The sequence below is a fragment of the Argentina silus genome, assembly GCF_951799395.1.
Source record: "Argentina silus genome assembly, chromosome: 22".
Lineage (NCBI taxonomy): Eukaryota > Metazoa > Chordata > Actinopteri > Argentiniformes > Argentinidae > Argentina > Argentina silus.
This window is the reverse complement of record NC_139676.1, coordinates 13623622-13645885: the sequence shown is the minus strand read 5'-3', so window position 1 is coordinate 13645885 and position 22264 is coordinate 13623622. Positions and strand designations below refer to the sequence as shown.

Genomic DNA, 22264 nt, shown 5'->3' with positions numbered 1-22264 from the left:
ATTCCACCAACAGACAGACCTTCTCAGACAGAGCTGCTCTGTGATTGGGTTACAGGACAAGGTCAAAGCTTGAACCAACCAATGGGGTGGAGAGATGACAGTAAACGCATTCCTTGCGTCCACGACAACTTAACTACGGTGCCAGCGACAGAGCCCTCCATAACGATTGGAAAGAGGAAGCATTTTGTCTTCTTTAATATAAGATTAAAATATATATAACAATCTCTACTTTAACCTCATAGTAATTGTTTGATTTCAAACTGTTGGGAGTATAGAGCTAAAAGAAGACAAAAGGCTTCCTCTTTGCAATACTTATGGAGGGCGCTGCATCTGTATCAGCAACAGGTTCAGTCATTACAGAAAAGCGTTTTAGAATAGTATAGACTGGATGTAAATATCTACAGAAATTCATGCAATTATAAGATAGATATTGTGTCACATTGGTGGAAATACTATATACAGTATTTATTGTATTCCTTAAACCATTATTGCCTTATTTGACCAGTAAAAGTATAGCATATTTTGATGTATTATTCAGAGTATTTAGCTACTGTATTTCTATTGTACAATCACAAATAAGACAGTGTAATTTTTAGAAACCTTTGTATTGAAATCCACGTGATAAAAGTTTAGTTTTTATTTAAAAATAGTGTGATTCCATCCTGCCATAAACCATTAAATGGAAGAAATGACCACCAACATTTACGAATACTTTTTTTTTTTTTTTTTAAACTTTCGTTTTTACCACAAAGACGCAGACAACACACACACGGTAATCTTTTGATCATTTATTTTTATCAAAAATATTCAAATAACACGTTCTTGTCAGTCCAGCAACATAACAGCAAGATGACTGGCTGCCAGACTCCCTCCAGGTGCAATGACACGGAAACAGAAAAAAAAGAGCAAATCTCTCAATAGTGAGAAGGACTAGAATGAGCAACAACAGGCCTGGGTCCAGCTCTTTGATGCTGCTGGAGTCAGACAGAGACATGGGGCTTCAGACCAGACCAAACAGGCTCAGACCAGACCAAACAGGCTCAGACCAAACCAAACCGGGCTGGGCCAGACCAACCAGACCAAACCGGGCTGGGCCAGACCAACAAGACCAAAAACAACCAGATTTTTTTGGTCTGAGAGCAGCATAATCTCGGAGCGAAGTAGGCACAAGGGCCACAACTTCTTAACACATACACACACCTCTCAAAACCAGCAGTAAACGCAACACACACCTCTCAAAACCAGCAGTAAACGCAACACACATACACACACACACACACACACACACACACACACACACACACACACACCTCTCGAGGACACACAGACATCTCTCACATACACTAACACAGAAAACATTAAAACGAAACAAAAAAACAAATCGCATTTTCGTTCAGTCCAGCTCTGGATGAATGGGTGCAATTATGTTGTATAGTTCACAATTATTAAAACAAAAAAACATTACAGATGTAAAGTTCTAAATGTCCCCGATGCTTGGGCCTTACAGCCTCACACTCGGAGTCAGGTGACTGAAGTTGACGAGTGTAATGACTGAGTATCAGTAGATCTACCGGACGAAAGGTAGGCCCTTGGACTTAAGTATATCAGGTGAGGCAGAGTGTGTGTGTGTGTGTGTGTGTGTGTGTGTGTGAGTGCGTGTGAGACACTCAGAGCCTCTGTCAGGAAGGGAACCCCTCTGTTCTCCTCATAGTACGATCCAGGTGCTTCGGTCGCTATCCGCTAGCACCTGTAGAGAAGAGCCTACAGACCAGGAGAGAGGGGAGAGTTAGCAGACTTCAATCCGTCTCAGGACGCCTCACAAGAGTGAAATACAGGAGTAAACGTGAGTGGTTGGGTGAGTGATTGTGTGTGTGTGTGTGTGTTTCTGTGTGTGTGCGTCCGTCCACACCTTTATGCAGGGCCTCGTTGGTCATGCGGTTGATGTAGCGTGAGCTGCTCTCGGGGACGAGCCACTTCATGACTGTGTTGACACATGACTTCCTGTAGGAACTCCACACACTCCCACTGAGAGAGAGAGAGAGAGGGGGGGTGGGGGAGGGAGAGAGAGAGGGGTGGGGGAGAGAGAGAGAGGGGGGGGGGGGCAGACAAAAAGGATGAGAAAACGAAGAGAGTAGACAACGTCCTGTCCTTCCCCTAACTACATAACTAGAGTCATTGTCTGAGTCATTGTCCATTCTACGTTATTGCTGGAGAAATGTAACCAATCTCAATTCCATAGACAGGGGCTATGGATGCCACAACAGATCACCCATGTCATCAAAATGATAGCTTTTAAGCTGTACAGAGTTTGTTTTCAATTAAAGCAAGCTTATATGTTGGCTTCTGATGGGGGTAAGACTGTTGAACTAAGCTCATGAGGTATTTATAAATCATATTCCTCAAGAATCAATGGCTGTACATCATTAATTTGAAAGACTAACATTTTTCTACCATGACATCACATTCTCTTAAAACAGAAAAGGGGGGGATGGAGGTGAGAGAGAGTGAGAGGAAGATAATAATCAATAAAACCCTCACCTGGTCTGACCCTTGACCTCTGTGAGGTCACCGACGCCCACAGTGCGACACACTCCGGTGTTGAGGTCCCAGCTCACCTGCAGGCTGGAGTGGTAGGTGTTGGGCCTAAGAACACACACACACACACACACACACACACACACACACACACACACACACACACACACACACACACACACACACACACACACACACACACACACACACACACACAGTTACAGACCAACGCCAGCAGAGGGGGCTACTCAGAGAGAGAGAGAGAGAAAGACATTTTCTGTGTGACACACACTGACACACACACTGGCACACACACACTGATACACACATTGATACACACACTGGCACACACACACTGATACACACACACACACACTGACACACACACGTTTAGAGATGCAGTGTACCTGCAGTGCTCCTCCTCAGCGTTGGAGAAGGCCAGCAGCAGCAGGCCGATGTTGATCACCACTGTGTTGGTCTCCGGACACACCTGACAGACACACACAAAGTTACAGTTAGCATTGTGTTTGAGAGACAGAAAGAGAGAAAGTGTCACACACACACAAAACAAACACTTTCTCTCTTTCTGTCTCTCAAACACACACACACACACACACACACACACACCCCTACCTCCAGTATGACAACGTCATAGTCGCTGAAGGAGCAGAACTGGCGAGCCCAGGACGCATCGCTCCTGATGACCTCGTTTATCAGGTACTCAAAGTCTAGAGTCAGCTGCTCCACACACACACTCTGCAGAGAAACACACAGGTCGACGGTTTGTGTACAAGTAATATTGTTATGAATTCATTATAAGCCCATGATTGTGTCTTGGGTCTCCTATAAACATTTCTCTGGGTCATGAGTCAGTCCCTAAATGGCCTCCAAACATGGTCTTGTTGAGTCTAAACATACCCCTACCCTGTGGTAGATTCATTGCCTTTCACCCAAAACAGATGGTTTGCCCCAAGCACAAAGTCAACAAAGCTGTGGGTTCTGCTCTAAAAAAAAGTGAGTTATGTCTTCTGGCTGCGTCCGAGAAAGGTTCAACCCCGGAACCGTAATAAACGCCTCAATATTTGACTGTCTTTGAACGTCTCTTCTCCTTCTTCTGGACCCCAACAATATCATGGTAAGTTCAAAACACAAACAATGTCCTTTATGCAGGCTCTCAGACACGCCCGAGCCCGCCCGCCCGCCCGCCCGCCCGAGCCCGCCCGCCCGCCCGCCCGCCCGCCCGCCCGCCCGCACCTGTGCGTTGTGCTGCCCGGTCACCAGCTGCAGGTTCCGTCCCTTCAGGTCAGTCACAGTGAAGGGCAGCTGGACCTTATCATCCTCATAACCTGAAAACACAGAGGGCAATGAGCAGACAGAAAAGCTTCACATGAACCTAACCAAAGTACAGGAGCTTGGAGGAGGAGAAGGCCACATCCAATGAATGTGACAAGCCCTGTCATCTGCCTATGCATTCTAATTGGAATGCTAATGTAGGACATAAAAACACAGGTACTGCATATTTTACGGCCCAGTCCAGAACCAACCCGTAGACCCTTCACCCTAGATACGAGGGACTGGTCCCATTCAAGTTTTGGGAAATCGACTAATTGATGGGTGCCGGGGGGGGGGGGGGGGGGGGGGATTAACCAACCCAACACCGCTGTGCATCGTTTTAGAAGACACTTGCGTAGATCTGAAGGGATTGGATAGGCGAGATGGGAGAAGCTCCACTTCAACTCACCAACTGCCAAAGAATTCCGGAACCCTCACCACCTAGAGTGTTCTATGTGGTGTCTACCTAGCAACAGCACTTTGATTGGCTACAAAATGAAGCATAATAAATTATGCATTTTTTGGTGAATAAAGTCACCCTTGGCACTCCAGAATGTTGGCGACTTTATTCACCCTCGGCACTGAATGAGTTGACCTCTGATAGGTCAGGTAGAATGTTTGCAATGTTGCTTATTAGACAGATTTTCATTTAAGTGTCATTGCACCTTCTGGGTGCCCAGCCCATATGAGCTAATAAAACACTAGCCTAAAAAAACAACACCTGTGTTATCTGTTTATTACATGTTTCTTTATACCAAAGAGTGTATACAATAGAGATATTCCACTCCCTTGATTTGTTTTTTTGTGAGAAACAGGCAGTTATAGATTAAGTGTTACTGGCTGATGTCGTTGCTAGGTTCACGTTGCTAGGGTCTTTCTCGTGCCCTTTCCCTAGCAACGCCTGTGAAAAACTAGAGTGAGAGATTAGGAAAGCTAGGACAGAGACACAAAAACAACAGCACTGGTCTCCTTATTGTAAACAAGCCCCCCCAAGGAGGAGTCGTCACGACGGCAGCGGGGGGGGGGGAACCGGCTTCCTGTGAAGAGGTTTAGTTTCTACCCTTCAGACCTACCCCAGTATCTAGTGAGGAGTGGCTAGTGGGGGTCTCTGAACAGGGCCCACATTTCCATATCTGTCATCTTGGTCTGTTACATCCCTAGAGGACTCACTTTGGTGTCACTTTCTATTACTTATTACTGATTATTGTTTGCTGACTGCTGTTGTTGATCGTGGCGTAAGATCCCAAAACATTTCACTATGTCAATTACAACTGTATGCGATATAAGTGACAAATAAAATTTGATTTTATTTGATTTGACTCCCCTAAGTGATTACATGGGGGGGGGGGGGGGGGTGGGCGGGGCCATGTCGTCAAACTTCCTTCATCTTCTGTGATTTGAGCAGTAAGTAAATCCAACGTTGGTGACTCACTGCTGCTCACTGTCACAGAAGCAATGAATTGGAAAGATAGAAAGTGCCTTCTCTAGAGATATACAACTCTATGCTCTGTCTCACCACCAGCGTCCTGCTCTTGCGCCCCTGGCTGCTGGAGGCGGTACTGCAGGCGCGTGTAGTTGACGTATCCCGGCTCGTTGGAACCCGTGTCGTGCAACGAGGGAGGCGTCGGAGGGCAGGACGAGGACGTGGAGGCCGGCGACATCACGGCGTGGCACGGCACCGGGTCCTCCTGCTCCGCGGGCCGCGACGGTCTTTGGTTTCCGCCCGAGGAGGTGGAGGGCTGTGGCGTGGTCAGTCTTTCTGTGTCCGTCTCCCTTTCTCTGTATTCCGCCTCTCTCTCCGCACTCGTCCTTTTCTCGTCCGGAACGTGCGTCTCTCCTTCTTCCCTCCTCTCCGTTTTCCTCCTCTCCCCGTCACTGTCCCTCCCTCCTGCCAGCGCCCTTCGGAAGAGGTCGGCGGCGAACTCCCTTGCCCGGGCGGCAGCCTGCGATTGGCTAGGGGAGAGGGGGGCGGGGCTAAGCTTGGCGGACGGCGGCATGCTGTCGGGGGATCCCTGAGATGACGACGGGGAGGGGGAGGGCGACGCGGGGGGCTGGCCTGAGGGGGGCGCTGCTCTCTTTCTGTAGAGGATCTGAGATGACTGACCCTGCTCACCTGCTGGAGACACAGGGGAGAGGAGGAGACTTTAATATACACACATACACACGTCTACCATACACACACACACACACACACACACACACACACACACACACACACACACACACACACACACACACACACACACACAACAAAACAGAGGGACACAGGACCAAGAGAGGCCATACCACTAGTGTAGAGAGAGGGGGGAGAAGAGAGAGAGACAGAGGGGAGAAGAGAGAGAGAGAGAGAGACAGAGACGCAGAGACGCAGAGTTAGTATGTGTACTACCTGGGCATAGGGAGATGCTGCAGGCCACAAGTGAGTAGCTGGTGTTGAGCAGGATGACCTGGTCCTTCTTCAGCTGGAAGGCAGGCTGGAAGGTGGGGAAGGGGTAGACCACCTGGTACCTGGAGTTCAACACATAGCCATGCTCCAGACACTCTCCACTCCCTACAGAGACGGAGGGAATGAGGGAGAGTGTGAGAGACTAGCGTCTGTACGTGCATATGGTAGACAGGTGTGTATGTGTGGTAGACAGGTGTGTATGTGTGTGTGTGTGTATGGTAAACAGGTGTGTATATGTACCTGTGCATATGGTAGACAGGTGTGTGTACCTGTGCGTATGGTAGACAGGTGTGTGTGTGTGTGTGTACCTGTGCATATGGTAGACAGGTGTGTGTGTGTACCTGTGCATATGGTAGACAGGTGTGTGTGTGTACCTGTGCGTATGGTGGACAGGTGTGTGTGTGTGTGTGTGTGTACCTGTGCGTATGATAGACAGGTGTGTGTGTACCTGTGCGTTTGGTAGACAGGTGTGTGTGTGTGTGTACCTGTGCGTATGGTAGACAGGTGTGTGTGTGTACCTGTGCATATGGTAGACAGGTGTGTGTGTGTACCTGTGCGTATGGTAGACAGGTGTGTGTGTGTGTGTGTGTGTACCTGTGCGTATGGTAGACAGGTGTGTGTGTGTGTGTACCTGTGCGTATGGTGGATGTGGAGGGGGCAGGGCAGCACTGTGCGCAGGGCCGAGGGGGGGGCATGGAGGCGATGGTGATGTAGATGTCTCTGTTATTCTCATCACTCATCATCAGGTTCATCAGCACTGAGCTGGAGCTACGCGTACTGGGACACACACACACACACACACACATACACCAAAAGAGAGGGAGACATGAAAATACTGCAACGAAGTCTCTCAACGAAGCTCTCCATCATGTTAGACAAACACCCAGAGTCTGAGAACCTCAAGTTCACCATTTTACATCCACAACAGCTGACTCCCTCGTCAGCCTAAAGGGAGTGTCTCGTCAGCCTAAAGGGAGTGTCTCGTCAGCCTAAAGGGAGTGTCTCGTCAGCCTAAAGGGAGTGTCTCGTCAGCCTAAAGGGAGTGTCTCATCAGCCTAAAGGGAGTGTCTCATCAGCCTAAAGGGAGTGTCTCATCAGCCTAAAGGGAGTGTCTTGTCAGTATCGCTGGCTGTCTTACTTGAAGCCAAAGATGACGATCTTTGAGCGGTCGTTGGGCCACTCACACACGGTGAGGTAGAGGTCACTGTAGATGTCCTCCCCAGCAAAGAGACGCACATGGTGCACCTGGAGAGAGAGAGAGAGAGAGAGAGTACTCAATGGGACTCAAATAGTCAATGGGATAGTCCCCAAGAGTGCAAACCCTGTCCATCTGCCACTGCAAGCAGGCTCAAGCAAATGCTACAAAAAAGTATTTGACTTTATAAAAAAAATAAAATAATAACAATAATAATACTGTTTTGACCCAGGTCGGGTGCCCAGAGAATGTTTAAACCAACTGTAACCGACCAGAGTATGTTTAAACCAACTGTAACCGACCAGAGTACGCCGTGCCACATCCATGCCTTGTTATTTACAAAAAGACATCACAAAAAAAACAACAACAAACATCTACATCCTCAAAACCCCCCTCAGCGTGACGGAGGCTTCTCCTACTGAGCTCTGCAGTGTGTGGATGGCTGGTTTGGGGGTTGTGTGGGTACCTGTCTGAGGCGGCTGTGCAGGTTGAACTCCCACCAGTACAGGTGGTAGGTGTAGAAGGAGAAGTCATCGTCCTCGCCACAGTCGCTGGTGTAGGACAGCACGTAGCGACCGCACTTGGTGAAGCCCAGGAAGATGTGTCTGGAACGAGAGGCGTGTGTGAGTGAGGAGGTGAGAGGGGTGTGTGTGTGTGTGTGTGTGTGTTGCGTCTGGAACGAGAGGAGTGTGTGTGTTTGGGACGAAAGCAGTGTGTGTGTGTATGTTTGTGTGTGTGTGTGTGTGTGTGTGTGTGGAACGAGAGGAGCGTGTGTGTGAAGAGGTGAGAGGAGTGTGTGTGTGTGTGTCTGGAACGAGAGGAGTGTGTGTGTGTGTGTGTGTGAGGAGATGTAGTTGCAGAGAGGGTGTGAACAAGCAGAGACTGTATCCACACTCTCAGAGTGGGAGACACACACACACACACACACACACACACACACCCACACCCACTCACCCTGCTCTGAGGAACTCCTCACTGACAATGTTCTTCAGCGGGACACACACACGTGGCGGTAGCTTCCGGAACAGCCGTTGAGAAAACTGACCTGACAGCTGAGGAATGGGGGACAGAAATGTGTGTGTGTGTGTGTGTGTGTGAGTGAGTGTGAGAGAGAGAGAGAGAGAGAGAGAGAGAGAGAGACTCAACATGAGAAAACTATGCACAGTGAAAATGAGTTCATGATTTCCCTCATGATGCTAAATGAGGGTTGACATTAAGAATGTCTATCCACTGCCCAAGTCGCCTCTGCAGGCTTCTGTATAACTGACATACACTCACCAAACAATTTATTAGGAACACTATACTAATACTGGGTAGGGCCTCCCTTTGCTCTCAAAACAGCCTCAATTCTTCGTGGCATTGATTCCACAAGATGTTGGAAACATTTCTTTGAGATTCTGGTCCATGATGACATGATTGCATCACGCAATTCCTGCAGATTTTTCAGGTGCACTTTCAAGCTGTGAATCTCCCGTTCTACCACATCCCAAAGGGGTTCTACTGGATTCAGATTCGGTGACTGGGAAGGCCACTGAAGAACACTGAACTCATTGTCATGTTCATGAAACCAGTTTGAGACGATATTTACTTTGTGACATGGTGCATTATCATCGCTTCGCTTCAATCGCACCTGTCAGTATACAACTGTGTACTGAAAAGCAATTGAGGGCATTGTCAGCAGAAGCTAACGAGCATGCATATCACTCAAGTAAACATCAATAGCACAAATGGGTGGAGGTACACACCTAGCATTGTACCGAGTACTGGCTAACGTTAGGTCGTTAGTTAGCTAACTAACTACAGTGTGCAAAGCAAGGTCATGGGCTTGTACCACTGACTTGTAAGCCACCATCTCCTTACAGAGAATTATCTAGCCATGCAAGAGGTGCTATAACAGTTGCAAGCTTTAGCCAACGGCTTGCAACATTCGGGTGGATAGTGGGTCACTAGCTAGCAAGCTAACTTCGCTAGGAAGGGGAGGCAGACGAGCTAGCTACCCAGCTGTAACAACAGTTTACGTCGGCTAGCGTAGCGTTAGCTAGCTAGTTGCACCCGCAAACGACTGGCACTATCGAAACGTCGGCCCGGTGTTTCTGCGTTCTCGACCGTGTCGTGGTCTGTGCCCTTAACTTGTTTTGTCAAATGCATACCTTCCCACGGTTAAGAAGCTTGACGACATGTTCTCTGTGTTTTTTCGTAGGTTTTTGTTTGTCGTCCTTTTCTGATTTCGAGCTGGGCGCCATTTTCCGCCGTACTATTCTCTACGGCTTTGCTACGTCCCGCCCCTAGCCCTTCCCATTGGCTGCCGGAGTCCGAGGGAACTCTTCGATTCGCTGATAAGAATGTAAATCAAATCCAAACGCAACACCAGTCACTCTCTGGATTGGTCGCAGGGCCTTGCCTTGATGTACAAATTATACCTTTAATTGATTAACTATTAATCCATGTCAGACCTTCAGACAATCACTCACACACAATCCTTGACAAGTGAGGCGACAGACAAATTAATGAATTGATAAGCTCCTTTGGCCAGCACCCCTATTTCACAAAACTCACCTCAGTGACCAACATGACTTGGTTTGAATCAAAGTATTCTGTGCTCCCTTGTCACAAGACTGTTAGCCCTCCGAGCTAAAGCCTGGACATTAACTCAAGAGCTGACGGAAGTCTTCAAGTCTCAGGCAAGGTTATTCATCACAAGAGTTGTGCCGTTGCGTACAGAAGCCGCCGTCAGATAAGAAATATTACCAAACATGTCTGGATACTTTTTTTTTTTTATTGTGAAGTTTTTAAAAACAAGCAGTAAAAAGTAAAAAAAAACAAAAAACAGCATACAATATACAACATGACTTCTTGGAACATGGAGAAAACAAATAGCATAAAAGGCTTCCCATCTGACGATGCAGTCCGCTTCTGAAGTCAGCAGGGGCGAATGGGTGGGGTGGGGCGGGGCCTCTGTGTAACACCCAACACACAGTTCCGAACACCCAAAACATAGGACACAGTACCATCATAGATAGTGTAACACACACACACACATTCATACAGTACGCAGACAGCTTCGCCCTCACACACACAAACCCAGGCTCATCCCTTGGGAACAGACGAGAGGGAGAAATTTTTGCCTGCTACTTTAACACTGGGAATGTTTAAACAGAACTAGAGATTTAAAAAAAAAAAAAAAAAAAAAAAAAAAGGAAAAAAAGGAAAAAAAAGCCTAAAAGCAAAAAAAATATCCTTTTGCTTGCAAATTAAAAAAAAAAAAAAAAAAAAAACTTCTTTTTTTTTCTTTTTTTTTTTACAAACTGATGCTCAATATTAGAAGAAGTAATACTCAAAGTACTGCTAGACGACTGTTTTTTTCCTCATGAGATAAAGAAAACCAAACTAGAGAAGTGCGAGTCCATGTATTTTACAGATGGGGTGTTAGCCAGTGATTCAGAGCGCTCAAATTACTCTCCTTTTCGCTCTTTCTTTTTCTGAGAGTCTTCCATGTCCTCCGATGTCACTTTGGGGGGGAGGGACAAAAAGAAAAACAACCATGGTCGCTGGTTTTCATTTCATCAGGAAAACCATAGAATTTTTGTTCATTTTCCGCTTTTCATAAAAAAAAATAAAAAAAAAAGAGAGAGGGAGGGTGTTAAGAGGGGTAGGGGGGAACGGGATAGGGCCCCGGAGGGCAGGAGGGTTTCGCTTCAATCAAAACCACAAAAAAGATAATCTTTTTTTTTTTTTGAAAGACAGAAAACAAAAAACATTTAAAAAGTCCAGTCAGCTGGATGAGTCTGCAGCGAGGAGTCCTCCCCGCCTGGAGACTGGCGACCTCAGTTTCACTGTGCCTGGAAGACAGGGGACAAGAGTCAGGACCAGCAGCCACAGGGAGGGAGGTGTGTGTGTGTGTGTTTCTGTTGGCCTTGCTATGAAGTGGCTGTGTGTGAGGGTCACCAGTTGCTGCATCTTCTGGTCTTACTCTGTGTGTGTTAGCGGTTTTACTTGCTGTGTGTGTGTGTTAGCGGTTTTACTTGCTGTGTGTGTGTGTGTTAGCGGTTTTACTTGCTGTGTGTGTGTTAGCGGTTTTACTTGCTGTGTGTGTGTGTGTGTGTGTGTTAGCAGTTTTACTTGCTGTGTGTGTGTGTGTTAGCGGTTTTACTTGCTGTGTGTGTGTGTTAGCGGTTTTACTTGCTGTGTGTGTGTGTGTGTGTGTTAGCAGTTTTACTTGCTGTGTGTGTGTGTGTTAGCGGTTTTACTTGCTGTGTGTGTGTTAGCGGTTTTACTTGCTGTGTGTGTGTTAGCGGTTTTACTTGCTGTGTGTGTGTGTGTTAGCGGTTTTACTTGCTGTGTGTGTGTCCTGTTACCTGCTGTCCTTGCTGTGGGGTGGCAGCCTGTCCGGGGGCCTGTCCTGGCTGGCCGTAGTAGGCGGCCTGCTGCCTGTAGTACTCAGCCCAGGCAGCGCTGTAGTCCTGCTGGCCTCCTGCTGCTGCTGCTGCAGCTGGTGCCGGGGCCGCTGCCGCGGGTGCACCCGCTCCTCCACCTCCAGCCTGACCTGGAGACAGAGAGGGGGGGGGTCAGTGGAAGTGGGAAACTAACCCTGGTAAGTGGTAAGCTAACCCTGGTAAGTGGTAAACTAACCCTGGTAAGCTAACCCTGGTAAACTGTTTCCAGACACAAATGACACACGTGACAGGTGCTCCTTTTCTCCTGCTGAGGAGAATAAGGCGGGAAACGCAACTCTAAAGAGTGGTCTCACCAAAGTTAGGACTGTCTTCAGTGGAAAATCTCTCTTCAGTGTGACGTAGTCCAGCACTGGCCCCCATACAGTGTGGAGTCAGACAACTGGGCTCTTTCCCCATGGAAGTAGAATCCTGTTTCTTACCCATCTTCTTGTAGTACTCCTCCCAGGCCTTGGTGTAGTCTGGCTGGCCCCCAGCCGTCTGGGCGGCCTGGGCCTGGTCCGCTGGGGCCGGCGCTGCTGCTGGGGCCTGGCCGGGCATGGCGCCCCCTGGCTGCTGCTGCTGGTAGTACTGGGCGTAGTAGGCCGCCCACGCTGCGTTGGGGTCTGCCGCTGCCTTGTCTGGGGGGGGGGGATGAGAGGAGGCAGGAGTGGATAAAGAGGGCAAGGAGGCAGTGGATGGATGACCATGAAATCGGGGGCCAAGAAGGAAATGTCTGATCCAAGCCGTGTGTGTGTGTGTGTGTGTGTCTCTACTCACTGGGGTCGTGGGGTCCGGGTGCCTGCCACTGCTGGTAGGTGTTGCCCCAGCCCTGGGGAGCGTACTGGTGACCACCGGGGGGGCCGCCACTGTGGGTGGTGGGGGGGGGGGGAGATACTGGTTAGATAATGCCTTCAAGAGGATCCGCTACGGTGGTATAGTCTGGGTAAGCATCCCAATAGTGTGAAGAGGCGTCCTCTCCATCAGCGAGGAGAGTTCACCAGTTCATCAATTGATTGTAAAATGGCTTTCAGGTGCATGACGTAATTTAAATGGCATCACTAAATAACTGGCTTGAGACACTGGTGCTAGACACAAATAGACTCCAGCACAGCAGGTGGCAGTGAATCACCAAGCATTTGATTTACGCCCACTCAAATTCACAGAAGAAGAAAGTTGACTACATGGGGCTCCATATAATCACAGTTAATTTAGGGGAGTGAGCCCCTCTCGTGCTCATGACTACACTTCCTCGCTACAGACATTCTCCCCCGATGCGTTTTTGAGAGAAACAAGGGGATGCGAGAAATAGAGGAGAGACCAGGGTCACTGACAGAGCACACGATGTAAGCTGAGAGAGAGGGGGGGGGGAGGGGGTGTACTTACTGTGGAGGACCACCAGGACCGCCTGTGTTGTAGGGGTTGGGGTTGTAGGGACCCATGGGACCGCCAGGGCCGGGACCCCCGGGGCCAGGACCGACAGGACACAGCGGTGCCTGAGAGAGGGAGACAGGGTCGGGGTGGAAAGAGTCAGACCTGGCCTAAGGCGGACCGCAGACACATTCAAGCACCAGTTTAATTCACACACGGCAGATTTTAAAGCAACTTCCGAACCATGTTTATTTTTTGCGTATCATTGGGCTTCTTGATAGGAGCAGATAGTGGCTCGGGAAAAGGGGGGGACGGCATGTATGGTGTGTAAGCGTAATGTCCCCCTACCTCGATCTTGTCCTCTATGAGCTGCTTGGCGTGGTCGATCTGCTGGGGGGACCCCCGGATGATGAACAGTTTGAAGTTGGGGTCTCCGTTGGGGGGCGGCTGGCGGGAGATCTCCACGAACGCCCCCGTCTGCTGGTTGATGGCCTTCACGTTCTCACCCCCCCGGCCAATGACCAGGCCACATTTGTGGGCGGGGATGGAGAAGGTCACCTCGCCCCCCGGAGGGCCACCGCCCCAGTTGCCCTGGCCCCGCCCCCGGCCGCGCCCCCCACCACCGCCGCCGCCGCCGCCTGGGGACATGCCGGTGCCAGGTGGACCTGGAGGTCCCTGTTGGGTGGGAAGAGACACAGTAAGTCCATGGTCCACGTAGCCTACACATGGTCTTTCACTTTCTTTTTATTTATATATTTTTAGGCCATTTCTGCTTTATTGGGATAGAGACAGTAGAGATTGACAGGAAGGATGGGAGAGAGAGAGAGGAGGGATGACATGCAGGATGTGTCGATGGCTGGAATCGAACCAGGGACCATGTGATGATATGGTATGCTCCTTAGTGTGCTACGCCACTGAGCGCCCCGGTCTTTCACTTTCAATTTTTTTTAATAACTATATTATATTGCCGGTTTGTGTTATGTTGTCGACTGATCCCAATGAATTTCACTGCGTCAGTTACGGCTGGATGCGACGTACATGACAAATGAAATCTGATCAGATTTTGAAGAGGTCTGCGACCGAAACGTCGACAAACGCATGCCGCAAGAACAGGGATTTTTTTGGCTTGAAGTAGTCAGGACTCAAACGAACTACATTCTGATACCACTCTTTCCGCACACCATATGCCTTACAGTGCCGCCACCGCTGCTGCCCCCCCCCTGCCCCTCAGGTACCCGCTGCCCCCCCCCCTGCCCCTCAGGTACCCGCTGCCCCCCCCCCGTACGTACCCCCTGACCGCCCTCCTCTCGGACACGGATACTCTGCAGCAGCTCGTTGATGATGGAGGCGGCGTGCTCACAGCGGTCCGGAGGACCCATGATGTGGGCGATCTTGTCAGGACCCGCTCCTTCTTCTACAGAGAGAGAACAGGGGAAGGGAGGGAGAGAAAGGGGAGGGGAGCCAAAAGGCAGGGAGAGAGAGAGAGAGAGAGAGAAAAGGGGGGGGGAGCCAAAAGGCAGGGAGAGAGGCAGAGAAAGAGGGGAACCAAAAGGCAGGGAGAGAGGCAGAGAAAGAGGCAGAGACGGAGGTGTAGATAGAAAGAGAGTCAACATGATGATAATGTCAACCAAAAGCAGGTCTGAGTCACATGTTTGAGTCTCTTAATAGGTACCGTACCCTCGTCTGAGAGAGAGGGGGGAAAGGAGAGCAAGAGAGATGGAGGGAGAGGGGGATGACAAAGAGCAAGAGTTACCACACAGATCATCGTTTCACGTTCCAACAGCACAACGACCGTAAGCATACAGCCGAGACAACGCATGAGTGGCTTTGGGACAAGTCTCTGAATGTCCTCGAGTGGCCCAGCCAGAGACCGGACTTGAACCCAATCTGACATCTCTGGAGAGGCCTGAAAATAGCTGTGCAATAGCTGTGACGGTCCCCGTCCAACCTGACAGAGCTTGAGAGAATCTGCAGAGAAGAATGGGAGAAACTCCCCAAATACAGGTGTGCCAAGCTTGTAGCGTCATACCCAAGAAGACTTGAGGCTGGAATCGCTGCCAAAGGTGCTTCAACAAAGTACTGAGTAAAGGGTCTGAATACTTATCAGTTTTTATTTTTAATTTTTAATAAATTAGCAAACATTTCTAAAAACCTGTTTTGGCTTTGTCATTATGGGGTATTGTGTGTAGATTGATGAGGGAAAGAAAATAATTTAATCCATTTAAGAATAAGGCTGTAGGGGGCGCTAGGTGGCATAGCACACTGAGGCGCATACCATATCATCGCAAAATCCCTGGTTCGATTCCGGCCATCGACATACCCTGCATGTCATCCCTCCTCTCTCTCACCCATCCTTCCTGTCAATCTCTACTATCTCTATCCCAATAAAGCAGAAATGCCCTAAAAACATTTGTAAAAAAAAAAAAAAAAAAGGATTAAGGCTGTAGGATAATGTAGAAGGGGTCTGGATACTTTCTGAATGCACTGTCTATCCCCATTGAGTCTAAATGAATCACTTGAGGATGCCTCATGAGTTAAAGGTGGACCTGGGGATACTGCGTCACTGCGAGAGCGTCCGCTCATCTCCCTGCCCTCTGGCAGAGTGGTGCATGCGTCAATCACAACACGCTCTATCCCTCTAGGCTGTCGCATCTCCAGTTGGCTCGGGTTGCTATGACGTCACACCGGGGAGCCTACCTTTAATACAAAGGTCTTACCGGACACAACGCAAAATAGAAGGCCGTTTCACTCCAATGTTTACAAACAAGAACGCAAAACACAGTTTGTTTCGCTGCAAAATATGTTCCGGCAGTAATTTGTATTAACATTTCTCTCCCCCCCCCACACAGCTTTATGGCAGGGGCCGATGTTTTTATTTATTCAAATTACGGATTGTGGCTTTAACACTTTTCATCCACACGGCGCTCACCTGGTTTGAACTGTATCCTGACTCCTGCGTCGTTCTGAATCTTCTTAATCATCTCTCCGTTGCGACCAATCACAACTCCCACAGAGTGGCGGGGCACAGGCACCTGTCCAATCAAAACATGCGGCACCGATCAGTGCATTGCACGCTCGTCGAGGCATGTCGGACATGCAGCTCCACCACACACACACGAAAAGTACATCAACTGAAAGTTTAAACGAAGTACGAGTCTCATTCCAGAGAAACATTGCTTCTTCCCTGTTCCCTCACTCACTCTCCTGGCATCTATTAAGTCTCATCAGAGTGGAGGGAACAAGGGCAGAAAGTTAACTGGTGGAATAAAATTCACTTAATTATGCAGTACTCAATTGAGCTTAATGGCTTTGGCCAATCCATCTCAAGTCTAATGACTCTCTCCCTCACTCACACACACTGTACTCACGTCCATGCCTCTCCCTCCTGCCCCCCCAGGTCCTCCGCCACGTCCAAACTCGTTTCTGTCTCCGAATCCAGGGTTATCCCTCTCCCGCAGGATCTCGTTTACCAGCTCTTTGGCTTGCTGCAGAGGACGAACAGAGAGAGAGAGAGAGAGACACAGAGAGAGACAGAGAGAGAGAACAAGAAAGGAGGCTTTAAAACCAATACTCCTGACATAAGGAGGACAACACAAGCACTTCATATCCAGGTGAGAGGACAAAGTGAGTAAGCAAACAGTGAGTGGGACAGGTGGTGTGTGTGTGTGTGTGTGTACCTGCACTTTGTAGGGATCTCCGATGATGCGCAGGGGCTTGTCCATGTTGGGCGGCTGGGAGCCATCTTGGATGAGGATCATCTTAACGCCAGCCCGTTCCTAAGGAGAGAGAGGGGGGGCACAAAACACAGGTCACAAACAGCTTCAGTGTTCACACACGCATCTACCTATAAAAGTAGTGGTCTCCCCACACTCACACACACACAAAGGGGAGGCTGGTGGAGGTCGAAATCAGTACGGGCTCATTGTAATGAATGGAACCGTGTTTGATACCATTCCTCATTCCATGCATTACAATGAGCCTGTCCTCCGATTACCATCACCACCAGCCTCCCCTGTTCAAATACTTTGAACCAGGGCTGACACCTTCCTATAGCCATCCAATGGTCTGCCTTGCCAGCAACTACACTATATGACAACATCTAGAATATTCTACATGTAGCCGTGTGATTTCCTATGAAGCTTTTTCCCCTTAAAGCAACAGGGGCCGTGTCTTACCTGGAGCTGTTTGATGGTCTCCCCTCCCTTGCCGATGATGAGGCCGGCCTTGCCAGCGGGGATCATCATCTCCTGCATGGAGCCGCTCTGCCCGCCATTGGTCGACTCGTTGAAGGAGGGCGGAGTGCCCCGCCCCCGCGACACGATCTCGTCCAGAAACATCTTGGCTTTCCTGAAAAGAAAGAGAGAGAATTTGAAACAGCCTTTATTGGCACAATTCGAAACAACAGCCATTACAGAGTCACGATCAGATCTCACACAGAGAGCACAGCGCTAACAACGCTTAGGTTGTGGGTTTGATTCCCACTGGGACCATATATACTGATATGTATGCACTCACTGCAATGTAAGTCGCTTTGGATAAAAGCGTCAGCTAAATGGCATATATTATTAATGAATATAGAAATGATGTCTCATTTGATTTGATAAGTTACTCACGCTATGGCGTCAGGGGAGCCTGTGAGGGACACGCTCCTCTCTGGCATTCCTCCGCTGTCTGGGAGACAAAACAAACAAACTCACGTCAGTACAACAACCCGCAGCGCCAACGAGACAGACGGTAGGAAGACGAAAGGAAGGTAGCGCACCAAGCTCACCAATCTCACCTGGAGCGATCTGGACCTTGCAGCCCGAATCCTGCTGGATCTTGTTTATCTGCTCCCCACCGCGACCAATGACTGAGCAGCAAAGACAAATTCAACCATTAATAAACCCAAGGCTCAAAGTATGAACTGACAAAAGGTACACAAATGGGGGGAAATGCAAGCTGTGCGGACGTCACGGACGGGACTCGAACACGGGTCTCCGGCGTGGGAACCCAAACGGCTCACCGGCGGACCCAAGAGGATATCCCCGATGTCCCGTGGCAACATTTGGGGCTTAGAAGCCCATCTCAGATTGTGTTTTTTTTAGAATCACATCTGCTACACGTGCTTGAATGGATAAAGACATATGTTTGTGTGTGTGTGTGTTTATTGCACTGTAGTGTGTGTGTGTGTGTTTATGGCACTGTAGTGTGTGTGTGTGTACTCACTGAGCCCGACCATGCCATCTGGCACTCTGTACTCCTCATTCATCGTGGAGGGCCTGGCACTGCAGAGACAAAAAATTAAGAGGGTGACAATTTTGGATTTGTGAGCATCAGAGTATACACAGAGCTCAGAGCAATGCACAAGGCACCACCAAAACAACAACACCTTACCTTTGCTGGGACAGGGCAGCAAGCTGAGCGCCGATAGCTGCAAGGGAAGAGTAATCAATCACTAACAGCTCCAGGGGGGGCATATGTTGAGGTATGCATATACAGTAATAGGTGGTCACCTTTACATTTGGCATTTAGCAGACGCCTTTATCCAAAGCGACTTACAACAAATACATTTGTTTAAGTAAGTGAATCATCTATCCATCAGTCATCATAAGAAAAAGTAATCTATGGTAGGACCAGGGGCCATAGGCAGTCACAATGCTAGAAGAAGAAATAATTACTTTTTTTTTTTTCAGGAGAGAAACTTGTACAGGGGGGTAGTGGGGATGAAGAGGTATTTAGGAGGGACAGTACTCAATGTGTGTGTGTTTGAGTGTGAGTTTTTTTGTGTGTTATACATACAAAGAGCAGTGGCTGAATCTCTGTCGCTTTGTGAGGCCATCTTCTTAGCATCTGGTTGGTCTGAAAAAAAAATACGTATAAGTCTCCACTAAAAAAAAGGAATTGCCAAACTGGGCTACAGGTTTGTTTGTGTGTGTGTGTGTGTGTACACATGGTCTTTCTGGTTCCCTACCTGCATCTTCCAGTGAGCGTTTCTGTGCTGCAAATGGGTAGCCCTCGGCGCCACCGTTGTTGTTTATTGGGGGTCCAGCGTCACCGCCAATCTTAGCTGCGATCTAGGGAGCAAAACATCCAACACACACGAGTAAGTGAGATGGTGAGTTAAACGTTTGTTCAAAGCTCAGACGACTTTATATACAAAGGCAGTGAACAAACTAGGCCTTGAATTACACTAAAGACACTAGGTATTCAGAGTTCAGGAGTCGGCTAACAGCTGGCATGGTTAATAAGAGGATCTATCAACACCAATTGCATTTAGTCGTCTGAAGATAATTACCTAATTGACCTGAATCGCGTCACCAATGCAACTATCTCGCTCTTTGTAACGTCCATCATCAGTGTGTCAGTTGTGCATACAGTTAATCAAAAAAAGTGATGTACTGGTTGCTGTGGGGAGGCGCATACAACCTGGTCAAACGCAAACTCTGACCATTGAGTCTCTACAGTTCACAGAATCACTGAGTAATTAGAGGTTTTGTCGGGAAAAGTTTACCATGCAATTTCTCTGAGAGTTAGCTTGTATGACACTCACCTATAATTGTACGTTTGACTTAGCATGCGTAATTGTTTAGCTAGCTACCATTTGTGACTGGACAATTCTGCAAGGTGCTTGTAAAAAGATAAATATGTCTGGCAAATAATGACAAAGACTGTCGGAATTGTAGCATGGCTCCAAGTACATCGCACAGACTCATTGTAGTCCATGCAATGGACGAAATGCTAAACTAGCCCGCTAACTAGGCTAGCTAACGACGATATGAATTGACTCTGCTAAAGAAGCGGCGAGTTGGCTGCGACTGAAATCACCACCACGCACACACAGACCGTTAACTAGCCAGCCAACTTCCAAACAAACAGGCTACAAACGTTACTAAAGTATCCAAACAGCGATACGTGTTTTACACACCGGCGGGGGACAACATGTGGTTAAATCCGAGCTAGAAATCCGTACTTTGTCCCCATTACCTGCCGCATAAACCACGCCGGTCCCATTGATTCCAGCAAGCTAGGCTAACCTATGGCCTCGTTGCTAACTAGACTAGCTAGCACACACAGGCTCCTTCGGTTGTTCAGTGTTCGGGGGCTCGCCAAATCCTCGCCCGGCGACCTACCTGTCTGGCCCGCTGCACTGCGTCCGCGAAGGCGTCTTTTTTACCTCCAGCTCCGAGCTCCGAGCCGTAATCCGACATGCTGTTCGAGCTCAAGGGGGAATACACAGACACACACACGGGGTTTGGACAGGTAGTTTAGGCCGGGCAGAGATGCGCAGGAGCGGGAAGACGAGAAAGGCAAGGCCTGGGAGGTGGGAAACCAAACCGTGTGACGTACGCTGGACGGCTTCCCTCCTTAAAGTAACCAATCGGTGACTGTGAGGGAGGCAGTGACGAAATCTTACTGGTTCATTGACCCACAACAACAGTGCGGAGGTTCTTGATTGACAGTTCATCTTAAGCCAATCACCAAGTACGCGGTCTTTATTGAGCCAATCAGAAAATATGTGCTGGGACAAGAAGGTGGCCTTTCACCCGGAACAATAAGTCATGACGCCATGAAGTCTTCATAACCTTGTGTGGTCTCAAAACGAGGGTCTTAGGCAGGTAAATGTTTGTTAGGTTAACACTGACAACAGCAACATCCACAATATTCATATCGAAAAAGAATGCGACCACAATTCACTTCAAAATTCTTCTTTTAAAGCGAAGTTGGCATGGCATTGTCTTAATTCAAGGCACCCTGTTGCATGCATTCCCAATTCCCCTATTCACAATAGTCACTCACAACAGACGAACGCATTCTTAAATACACAGGACCACTATCATCAGGAACTCATAGGAGATAAAACGTCACACATACATTCAATAGGGAATACATTTTCATACAGTTGTAATATTGTACAGACATAAAAGAAAACAATGTTATCAGTGTGTCCAGACTATTTTTGTATGGCTTATGGAGTTTTAATACTTACTGTCGAATAAGAATCTCTCATATTCATATGCGCACACACACACAGACACAGACAGACAGACACACACACACACACACACACACACACACACAATCTCTCTCTCTCTCCTCCAGTCTATAGAGGTAATTTATGACATCACTGCGTGTCGCTCTGTTATTATTGGCCATGCATCAGACAGTGAACAAATGTATTCTAGTACACAGGAATTAAATCTCAATTTGAACTTGAGATCAATAAAACCATGCATGTGCCTCTATTTACAAATACACAGTGTGCTTGATGATCAATAATTGTCATTGATAAAAACTTGTTTACTTGATATCTTTTTGGAAACGTAACACTGCGTGTTGAAACAAGTTTTGGCTATTCAAGGATCAGCACAGTGCAAGTTGTGGAGTACCTTTCTCCCTTGAACATGTCTCTACAACATACAGTATGGCTTCATATGATGTGTAACTTCTTTCAGTCCTGTCAAATCTCATGTCCTTTGGTATGATTTAGGCTGAGCACAACCATTCCTTTCAGATAATCGAAAGAAGGTCTTCAACACCCCTGCTCTTCTTCGCCCTCTTCTATTCTTTCTCTTTCTCTTTCTCCTCCTCTTCCTCCTCTTCACCCTTTCCCTTACTCCATGATTGGAGAGTCAGGGCAGTAGTTGGTTGCTGTTCCTGTTTCCATAATGAAGTCACCATTGTTCCATAGTTCTTGTGTGGAAACATCAGCGCTATTGGTAGATCAGGACACCCCCCACATAAAATGGAGATGGTTCAATCCTATTCCAAAGCAACCTCTATCCTCCACCTAAAGTGTCATGGGGAGGGGGAAAATTAATATTGTGACGATCATTTTTCCCTTTCAGTTTTGTCGATAGGATTGTATAAGCTTTCACACTTTAGTCAGTCTTGCGGTGCTGCAGTTAGTTTTTTGAAGCATGTTCGAGAACGTTCTTCATCAAAAAACGTGTACAAACGGGTGCAGTAGAGTTG

At 48.2% G+C, this 22264-nt stretch overlaps 2 protein-coding genes across 3 annotated transcripts; both read right to left on the bottom strand.

Annotated features, from left to right (window-relative positions):
• Positions 1-785: 785 nt before the first annotated feature.
• Positions 786-9777, bottom strand: dcaf15 (DDB1 and CUL4 associated factor 15). The gene is made up of 13 exons (XM_083693480.1): positions 9659-9777; positions 8463-8560; positions 7975-8113; positions 7452-7558; positions 6945-7090; positions 6257-6418; positions 5384-5983; positions 3790-3881; positions 3169-3291; positions 2943-3025; positions 2539-2643; positions 1910-2025; positions 786-1761 (listed from the first exon to the last, which is right to left on the bottom strand). The coding sequence occupies exons 1-13, from the start codon at positions 9749-9751 to the stop codon at positions 1706-1708; spliced, it is 1920 nt and encodes a 639-aa protein (XP_083549606.1). The 5' UTR covers positions 9752-9777; the 3' UTR covers positions 786-1705.
• Positions 9778-11204: 1427 nt separating this feature from the next.
• Positions 11205-20570, bottom strand: LOC310821885 (far upstream element-binding protein 2-like). 2 transcript variants are annotated; one of them, XM_083694153.1, is made up of 18 exons: positions 20422-20570; positions 19263-19365; positions 19091-19150; positions 18686-18722; positions 18518-18576; positions 18081-18161; positions 17923-17980; positions 17485-17656; positions 16987-17085; positions 16678-16794; positions 16230-16341; positions 14599-14720; positions 13658-13984; positions 13325-13434; positions 12719-12807; positions 12382-12579; positions 11864-12051; positions 11205-11347 (listed from the first exon to the last, which is right to left on the bottom strand). In XM_083694153.1, exons 1-18 carry the CDS (start codon positions 20497-20499, stop codon positions 11339-11341), a joined length of 2019 nt encoding a protein of 672 aa, XP_083550279.1. In that variant the 5' UTR covers positions 20500-20570; the 3' UTR covers positions 11205-11338. The 2 variants fall into 2 exon arrangements, with proteins under 2 accessions (XP_083550279.1, XP_083550280.1); XM_083694154.1 differs by having other exon boundaries at positions 18090-18161.
• Between the last annotated feature and the right edge of the window lie 1694 nt (positions 20571-22264).

Bases quoted from the DNA above. Each gene is read 5' to 3' on its own strand.
- dcaf15 (XM_083693480.1), bottom strand. From the start codon at position 9,751: ATGGCGCCCAGCTCGAAATCAGAAAAGGACGACAAACAAAAACCTACG. The intron at 7,559-7,974 runs GTACCCACACAA...CTCTCTCTCCAG, and splicing joins TGCACAGCCGCCTCAGACAG to GTGCACCATGTGCGTCTCTT. The intron at 3,292-3,789 runs GTGCGGGCGGGC...GTTTCTCTGCAG, and splicing joins CCGGGCAGCACAACGCACAG to AGTGTGTGTGTGGAGCAGCT.
- LOC310821885 (XM_083694153.1), bottom strand. From the start codon at position 20,499: ATGTCGGATTACGGCTCGGAGCTCGGAGCTGGAGGTAAAAAAGACGCC. The intron at 16,342-16,677 runs GTGAGTACAGTG...TTGATTGGACAG, and splicing joins CAGGAGGGAGAGGCATGGAC to GTGCCTGTGCCCCGCCACTC. The intron at 13,435-13,657 runs GTAGGGGGACAT...TCCCTCTCTCAG, and splicing joins TCATAGAGGACAAGATCGAG to GCACCGCTGTGTCCTGTCGG.